Raw genomic sequence first — 9,757 nt, 5'->3', positions numbered from 1 at the left:
TCCAGATGAACCCCTATCCCGTTCCAGAATACCTCGACAATGTGCCCACTTGCTCTGGAATCCCATATGGGATGTCACTGCCCCCTGAAAAGCCGGTCACAACGTGGTTAGACAGCAAACCTGTTTTACCAACCATTCCAACTTCCATTGGGCTCCAGCTGCCCCCCACTATACACGGTGTGAACAGTTTTGGAGATTCTCCAAGTATTACTCCCATGAGCCGGTCACCCCAGAGGCCTTCTCCTGCCTCCAGTGAATGCACTTCTTTATCCCCAAGCCTCAATACATCTGAGTCAGGCATTCCAGTGTCTGCTGAATCCCCGCAGACCATTCCAAGCAGCTCATGTCTGACTAAGGCAGAACCTGTCAGTCTGCCTCCCACGGGCACACGGCTTGGGGAAATCTCTGTAGGTGGGCAAGTTTCCACAGCTTCCACGTCTTCAGTTCCTACTACTGTTACAGACAGCGGTGTTTCAACAAGCCTCCCAAACCCTGTGCTTCCAGCAATGTCTGACCAGTTTAAGGCAAAATTTCCATTTGGTGGTCTGCTAGACTCTATGCAAACATCAGAAACCTCAAAACTGCAACAGCTGGTAGAGAACATTGATAAGAAGATGACAGATCCAAATCAATGTGTCATTTGTCACCGTGTGCTTAGTTGTCAGAGTGCTCTCAAGATGCATTACAGAACGCATACAGGAGAAAGACCATTTAAATGCAAAATTTGTGGACGTGCCTTTACTACAAAAGGCAATCTAAAAACACATTTTGGAGTTCATCGAGCGAAGCCCCCACTTAGAGTACAGCACTCATGTCCCATTTGTCAGAAGAAATTTACAAATGCAGTTGTTCTTCAGCAGCATATTCGTATGCATATGGGTGGGCAAATTCCAAACACACCATTACCAGAGGGCTTCCAGGATGCCATGGACTCAGAGCTTTCCTATGATGAGAAGAACATTGACACACTGAGCAACTTCGATGATGACATTGATGAAAATTCTATGGAAGAGGACCCAGAGTTAAAGGATGCAGCAAGTGACTCATCCAAACCCCTTATCTCTTACTCTGGGTCATGTCCTTCTTCACCACCTTCTGTGATCTCCAGTATTGCTGCTTTGGAGAATCAAATGAAAATGATTGATTCTGTCATGAACTGTCAGCAGCTGACCAGTTTAAAATCCATAGAAAATGGATCAGGAGAAAGTGACCATTTAAGCAATGACTCCTCATCAGCTGTTGGCGATCTTGAAAGCCAGAGTGCAGGCAGCCCTGCAATGTCAGAGTCTTCTTCTTCCATGCAAGCTCTGTCTCCTGTAAATAGCAATAGTGAAAGTTTTAGATCAAAGTCCCCAGGTCTCAGTAACCAGGAAGAACCACAAGAAATCCAATTAAAGACAGAAAAACCAGACAGTCCACCACCTGCAACTGAAAATGGAGGCGCATTAGATCTGACATCCACCAACCCAGGAAGACCGGTCATCAAAGAGGAGGCTCCTTTTAGCCTGCTGTTCCTGAACAGAGAACGTGGTAAGTTTAAAAGTACTGTTTGTAATATCTGTGGCAAGCCTTTTGCTTGTAAGAGTGCATTGGAAATTCACTACCGCAGCCATACTAAAGAACGTCCATTTGTTTGTACAGTCTGCAATCGTGGGTGTTCCACTATGGGTAATTTAAAACAGCACTTACTGACGCACAAATTAAAAGAGCTGCCTTCTCAGTTATTTGAACCCAACTTTACTCTAGGTCCCAGCCAAAGTACTCCTAGCCTGGTCACCAGTACAGCGCCTACCATGATCAAAATGGAAGTGAATGGTCACAGCAAGCCGATCTCTTTGGGTGAGGTTCCCTCGCTTCCAGCTGGAATCCAGGTTCCTGCTGCACCACAGACAGTGATGAGTCCGGGGATCACCCCTATGCTGGCACCCCCCCCTCGCCGGACTCCCAAGCAGCACAACTGTCAGTCTTGTGGGAAGACCTTCTCCTCAGCAAGTGCACTGCAGATACACGAACGCACCCATACTGGTGAAAAACCGTTTGGTTGCACAATCTGTGGTAGAGCTTTTACCACAAAGGGGAATCTTAAGGTAAGAGGCCAAATACGACTGTAAAGGCTCGGGGGGAATAAGGCACTGTACTTGAACACAGCAGGTGTTAGTGCTAAGTGTGTGTCCCAAAGACAGGAGATAAGGGAAATTCAAGGTTTGTTCAATGGTGGTGTTTCTCCTGTGTTAAAGATAGGGATTGAAATGTGGCTGTGCAGTGATGTGTGTTTTAAAACTTGTTCTGGCTATATGCATGTGCACATTGTAGTTTGCCTGACACACATGATGGAACAGGTAGTCAGCTGACATACATGTTCTGGCAGTTCTTGTGGAACAGCAGTGCAAAATAAACTCCCTATAAACCAGAAATGCAGAGTTCACTCAGCTCCTTATGTGCCTATCACAGACTTCCATTTTCTATTCTGCTTTGCAGCCATTGCAGACTAGAAAGCTGTTTCTTACTGATTTACAACGGGTTACTATGGGTCTGATGCCTCTTATTCCTACATTGTGGTTAACCATTAGGACACAGCCTTAGGAATACATTTTCACATGTCCTGATTTTTTTTAAATATTATATTTTTAAAAATAATCAGTGCCTCTGGGTTGAGGCAAAATATTAAGAAAAGAGACAAGATGTAAAAAGGGGAAGGGCAGAAAAAATGCCCATTCCCTAGTACAAATAATGTACTTGGTAATCTTCAGCATGAAGAACGTCCAGCTTGCGTACAAAATTATCTAACCTAAAAGGATATGTACAGTTTATTTTTGTGGTGCTGCATTTGTTTCCATGGACAAGAAACAAATGCACATTGAAAGATGATTACAAAGTTGGAATTTCCTTTGTATAGCATGACTGGGCCTTATAGCTGTGTCTTAACTGGAATTGATTTGTTTTCAATGTGAATTAAACGACTTTTTATTTATTTATTTGTTTGTTTGTTTGTTTTTAAGCAAGCAATACTGAAGGTGCTAATGTGGAGGTGTTTCTTGTCCTGTTTATTCTGCAGGTTCACATGGGAACTCACATGTGGAATAACGCCCCTGCACGTCGTGGCCGCCGCCTCTCCGTGGAAAACCCCATGGCTTTGCTGGGTGGTGATGCGCTGAAGTTCTCTGAGATGTTCCAGAAAGATCTGGCAGCTCGGGCCATGAATGTTGACCCCAATTTTTGGAACCAATATGCTGCAGCTATCACTAATGGACTTGCTATGAAGAACAACGAGATTTCTGTCATACAGAACGGAGGCATTCCTCAGCTCCCAGTAAGTCTAGGCGGAGGCGCCATCCCGCCTCTAAGTAACCTTACCAGTGGCATGGACAAAGCTCGCACAGGCAGCAGCCCTCCCATTGTTGGTTTGGACAAAGCAAGTTCTGAAACTGGAGCCAGTCGTCCATTCACCAGATTTATTGAGGATAATAAAGAGATTGGCATAAATTAAAAGCATTCATTATGAATAACTGTTGGACCGCTACTCGACACAACACTTGTCCTTTTCCATGTACAGCTTTTGAAGCTAAGCATTAGTTTCCTGACCTAAACGCATAGGTTCCCTTTAAAATTTTACCCATAGCAGAAATACCTAACTTTGTGGCTGCTGAAAAGTTGTCTTGCAAGATCTGCATGGTACTTCTTTCAACAGTGAGTTTGACTGTTACTGAGAACTTTGATCCCTTTTAATTTAACAGAAACAAACAAAAAAATCCTTGGATAACTTCATTAGAAACAGAAAGAGGCTAGTCTACGTCCACTTTGCTTCTTACAAAACTTATCAACTGAGAAAGGGGGGCTTCACTATGGCATTCTGTCACACTTATTTGCTGGTTTTGTTCAAATTAGTTAGCAACATGGACTATGTTTTTAGGAACCTTAATCTTAAATAAGTGATTTAGTACCCCAATGCTGTGTATTATTACAGTATCCTTGTCTGTAGTATTTATAATGTTAAGATTATGCGGGTAACAGACAATATACTAGCCCCAAACTTAAATGAAGCTTTTGTACTGCAAAATACATCTGGCTATGTGATTTATTTTTATTTTTTAAGCAAGTTTTGCTTTACTATAAGTAAGTGGTTTATTTCAATGCAGGCAAAATTGTGAAGTTCTATTGGGAAAGATAGCATGCTTTTCATGTGCAAGAACCTGTCAGTAACAAACTTTTTTTTTTTTTTTTTTTTATTTTAATTTAAGTATTTGTAGCTGCTATGTGGACAGTTGTTCTATTAAATGATAAAAAAATGTAGTGTGGACTTTAGTTCAATGATTGGAAAACAAGTTACAGACAAACCTTAGCACCAGAAATTATTCACAACTTTATAAGCAGTTGTGATTAATACTTCATGTTATCAAAGCTGTACAATAAAAAGGTAATGTTTGTATAATGTGGTTGCAAACTCTTAATTTATACTATTGCACTTTTAGTATTTTGTATTAGGGAGGTTTGTCTATAATTTGAACCTGAACAAAGATGTAAACTATTTTATAAATAGTACTTTGACTTAAGGAATAAGGGGGGAAACCCTGTTACAGTTTCTTGTTTTGTTTTAAGGTCAAACAATGAGAGACTTCTATTAACTAAGCAGAAAAGTTGCAGAGAACCATCAGATCCTTAGGAAATATGGGGCCTGCCATTTCTTAAATTGAAATGATTCATTTAACTTTCTACAAAGCCCACTTAAAAGCGTGACCACCCCCAACAGAATTCTGATAAATTTATCTTGGAAGTGTGATATTAATACAAGCCTAGGATAGATGAAGGAGAACATTGTGTAGGTTTAATTTTACTGTAATCTGTTCTGTCTCTTTCACACATACCCACAAGAAAGATGTTGACTGCCTAATAACACGGGGAACAAAATAATAACTTTTGGGCAGTCTGAGCAGCAGTATGTTCTGTATTTATTTCCAACTCTTGCTGATTATCTTCTCAGATTGCTTGGAAGCACAATGTACTCTGATTAATCGAATATAATTTTATGTTGATTGCATTCTTTAAATTACACTGAGTAAATAAAGGGAATGGTTCCACTCATAAGTTAGGTTGGGGATGCAGAGGAGACTGGGGCTTAATCAAAACTTGAACAGTAAACATTTTGTGTACTACCTCATTTTTGTGCATTACAAGCATGGTGTAGTCTGACACTATGAACTTCCGTCCAGCAGAATTGCTTGAGGGACATTATGGGTAGCTGGGTAACAGCGCAAGGAGTTTTATGCCCCTGAAGAATGAATCAGACAGTGAGGTCTTCTCAGTTGAGACTGAAAAATAGGACAATCTTTCTTATACAACAAAAACTATTACTGTGAGAGGATGGACTATTTCAGCCATCATGTAATGGAGTGAAAAGTGTTGGAAAGACTTATTAGCTGTTTGTTTCTATTAGAAATAAACAATGAATTATACAGCTCCATTTTCTACAGTGATGAGATAGAGATATATAGATATATATATCTATATATAAACAAAGTTATATATCTATAATGCCTCTACAATAAAACATCTTTTTTTTTTAATTATTTCTTTTTATTTTTTATTTTTTTTTTGCCACAGTATGTGGGTGGTTAGGGGTGTTTCCAAGCATTTTAAAAGAGAAAACTGAGGTGGCTCAATGTTGCTGTATTTCAGCAAATGAATGTTTTTATTTATCTGTGTCATTTTTGGTGTGACTTTTTGTTTGTTTGTTTGTTAGTATTTGGTACCATGTAGTGTTATCTCGATTCCCTAAAAGATGTGTATAATTAAAAAAAAGGGGGGGAGGGAGGGAAAAAAAAAGAAAAAGTAAAAAAAAAAAAAATGTAAAGTGTTGTAAATAAGATGGTTGATGATGGTACAGTAAGACTGACCCCATTTTGTATTCAGGGTTAGGTCAATCCTCTCTGCATGGTGAAGAGAGACACTATTTTTATACTGTGATACCATGTAGGGCTAGGAGCCTCCCTGAACCAGCTGGGAATTGTTACCTAGATCCAATATTTTTTATTATTAAATCTTGTTGGCTTGACACATCTACTGATTGAAATGGATGTCTTAGTCTAGGTTACTATTTTTGTCATATGGAATTGAATAAAATGCAGGATGTAATATTATTTCTGAATTGTGTTCCTTGATTATTCTAATAACAGAGCAAGATATGAGAACAAGGTCACTTGTAGTAGATTGGTGTCAATGACTTCTAATCGTTGCATCTGACAATTGGAATAAGGTCGACACCTTGTATTCAAATGCAATTCTAATATATATTAATGGTGCAAAGGGGTAGAATTCTTCAAGTCTCTTTTCCAATAAAAATAAATCCTAAGAGCATTTCTTGCAAGACAGTAGAAGAAAATAGTATGGAGGGGAGGAAACAGCCTTTGGAAGTACTACTGTTTCAAATTGACTGCATTCTGAACACTTCTTGTGCAGTTCTACAACAAAAGCTTCCTTTTCATGTTGTTTAAGCATTTGCCTAATATTCATGATACACGGCATGATAAAATTTGTGAACAAATTTATCAGAAGCAGTTCAAAATCTAAAATACAAAAGTAAGAACAAAACTGAGAAATCGCATCCATTCATTCCAAATGACATATTCTGTATGTTAAAACCTATGGCTTTTTTTGTTGGTGGTGTTGGTGGTGGTAGTTTTGTTGTTTTTTTGTTGTTGTTGTTGTTGTTTTTTAATTTTTATTTTTTATTAAGACCCCAATTTGTCAAAGCATGTCTAACTTTAAGCAAATTATTTTTTCATGTTAATTTAAATGCAAGTATTTACATTCTTAAAGTTAGGCATGTGATTAAGTATCTCCTGCAAAAAAAGCTGTATGTTTGAGTAACCTTCAAGCTTTTATAATCCAGTGATGAATGCCTGCTGCATTTAATATGGAAAAAAATAAATAAAAGAAAAAAAATCTGAATTAATCATTTTTCAGTGGCCTTGCTATGGTTTTATAAGGTCTGCTCAAAGAGAATATGAGTTTCCTCTGGTGACTCAACAACAACAATAGGTTTGTGCTTGTGCTTTTGACCTTGCATGCACATCCCTGGGCCTTGCTGAGAGAAAACATGATATGCAAAAAAAGAAAGAAAGCGAAGGGGCACCGATAGTTATGATACTGTTTAAAACATAAGAGGAATATTACCTGCCTTCCTCTCCACCTCCACAAAAAGGATGAAATCAGAAGTGGTATTTATTTTTTAAATATGCAATGGGTTATTTTTGTTATTATAGGAAGAAAGATTAAAATGTGTTACATGGATAAAAAATTTCAATGTCTGCTCAATTACAGATATTTAAAAATAGAGCCATGTAGGAACTCTATAATCAGAAAAATTGCATGCTATGATATTTTGAGGGGAGGGTTATTTTATGTTGTGAAAGTTCCAGAAAGGCTTTCAAACTCTTCACTTATATTTTTTCCACAAGTTATTAGAAAGAGAGCACTTATGACAAATGATTAATATAACTGCTTTCTTGCCTGTTTTATTTTTTCTTTTGTCATTATTAGCTGTCAATATAATATCTGTTCCTTTACCTATTTTGTCCTTTTTATCTTGGCAAATATTTTGTTTTCTTCCAGCTGCATTTGTCTGTATTTTTGTTGCCTTTAATTTACTTCTCTGCATGTACTCTGTCATTTGGAAGAGACCGTGTACTATTTTTTTCCCTTTTTCTCTAATTCTGCAGAAGTCAAAAGAGCTGCCTGTTTTTTTACATCTGTTTGTAAAACTAACATAATGAATGATGAAGTCATCAGCGATGTGATCAGGTACGTGTGTAGCTTGCAGGATTTGCTAACAAACATGCCATTCACACTCTTTTCTTCAAATGAAGGCACTAAGTTTTGTTAGTGTGCTGGTATCAAGCAGTCACAGATGGTCAGGAGGATGGAGATCCCGATCCCAACTTCATTGTGCCTGCTTTTACACCACTGGAATCTCCATGGACTTCAGTAGAGATACTCCAAGTGACTAGCTATATAGTATATTAAAAGTATGTGTAGGCAAAAGGATTCTGGATTTATTTTTAAAAAGATGGAAGAGATAATACATATATTTTAGTACAGACAGCAGTATTATCCCCATTTTAAAGGAGGTCCTGAAATCTGAGTCTAAAAAAGTTGACTGTCCCTTGATATAGAATTTGATGTGAGAATGAAATCATATGAATAATCAGTCTCTTTGCATATAAATGAGCAAAAGAACCTTTTATGTACAAAAGCAGAAATGCAAGAATCTGGCTATGAGATTTTTACGCAATGTAGACCATAACAGGAAAATTATTTCCTTTCGCAGATATTAAAGGTATCAGCAGATTAATTAAAAGAGAAATACATGTCTGTGCATGTAGCTGCACCAATATATAGTATTCTATTTTTTTCAGAAGGCAGAATGGCTTAATCCACTGACAAAGTGTCATATTAGAAAGCCAAAAGCTTTGGGCTGTGCCACTGATGTATTTTAGGGAAGTGGGCAAATCTCTAATTAGACTCCTATTCTGCTTGATAATTGTAGTCTCTGGACTACAGGTAGTCTGTACTCTCTGGGAATCAGGGACTGAACACACATGCCCCCCCACCCCCAAGTCAGCTAGCACCTTGTAGTATTGGGATGAGTTGTCCTGTCAGTAAAGATGGGGAAATACTTTTGTACCTACCTCACAGGGATGTTGTGAGGAATAATTTTATGTCTGTAGTGTTTCAAAGATGGAAAATGCTTGGTATTACCACTGATTTTAGAGAGTTTACAGTACATGTACTATTATTTATTATTTGTACTCCAGTAGTACTTACAGGCTCCAGTCAGGACTGAGAGGCCTTATCCTAAATGTTGTACGTTCACCTATTTGGGATTGATATAAAATTTTATTCAGTAACATTTTTCCAATGGCGGTTCTTCATTATCAAATATCTAATTACTCTAGTGGGTTTCATTCAATTATTTACGTGTTCAAATTGATTATCAGGTTTAGACTACAGCTTAGACTTATCTGATATCACATTTTGTTTTGAGCTTGTATTGATTTTCAGAAAGTGCACCAATTTTCTATGGATAATCTAGAATCAAATCTTGCTATCAGTGGAATTCTACTGTACTTTTTGCTATTAAAGCTAAACATTAAAATAAATGTGTGTGTATATATTATTATACACAAATATATAATATACATGTACCTATAAACATGTACGTTTAAAATCTCTTTAGCTGCTTAGAATTAATTTCAAAACGTGTTGAGTATTTTGTTCAAGCGTTATCCATCTCAGATGCAACTAAAACATCGGTAAATGGTGTTGGCCCTCAGTAAAGACATGGATTGAAAATCATGACAACAGAAGACATATCATCAGTGTGGTTTTATTTATTTAGGCTTGTGAGGAAAGTCTCAAATGTGTTAAAAACTTTAATTAATTCATAAAAGTCTTTACTTAGTTTATGTTGAAGCAAACTATTATATCAGGATGAGTCGCTCACTGTATATAAGTATGTTAAAATAAATAATTAATTAATTCCAAAGATAATGTTTGCTATCATTTGGATGTTGAACAGAAAGTAATTTGTTTCCCAGTTTGGCAAATTATATTTAATATTTTTTTAGATGTAAGAATACATATTTATCTGATTTACAGTACTATGTTGAGCAACCCCTTAGGCAACTGTTAATGTGCTAAATATATTAGCTGAATTAATTCTATTGACACTCTTGTCTTTTTTCTTTGAGTTTCAGGAAGA

General features: G+C 37.3%; 1 protein-coding gene across 2 annotated transcripts in view; it reads left to right on the top strand.

Annotated features, from left to right (window-relative positions):
• Positions 1 to 9,541, top strand: part of SALL3 (spalt like transcription factor 3) — a 27,347-nt gene extending 17,806 nt beyond the window's left edge. Inside the window, exons 2-4 of one of the 2 annotated variants that reach the window (XM_035318954.1) lie at positions 1 to 1,530; positions 1,747 to 2,087; positions 3,056 to 9,541. The exon at positions 1 to 1,530 is cut by the window's left edge and continues 1,407 nt beyond it. In XM_035318954.1, coding sequence (XP_035174845.1) covers positions 1 to 1,530; positions 1,747 to 2,087; positions 3,056 to 3,487 — 2,303 coding nt within the window. In that variant the 3' untranslated portion in view covers positions 3,488 to 9,541. The remainder of the gene's footprint in view (positions 1,531 to 1,746; positions 2,088 to 3,055) is intronic. The other variant, XM_035318955.1, reaches the window with a different exon arrangement.
• The last annotated feature ends 216 nt before the right edge of the window (positions 9,542 to 9,757 follow it).

The sequence above is a fragment of the Oxyura jamaicensis genome, chromosome 2 (genome assembly GCF_011077185.1).
Source record: "Oxyura jamaicensis isolate SHBP4307 breed ruddy duck chromosome 2, BPBGC_Ojam_1.0, whole genome shotgun sequence".
NCBI classification, from domain to species: Eukaryota; Metazoa; Chordata; class Aves; order Anseriformes; family Anatidae; genus Oxyura; species Oxyura jamaicensis.
Note: the sequence above shows the minus strand (reverse complement) of the source record. Positions and strands in the feature narration are given on the sequence as shown.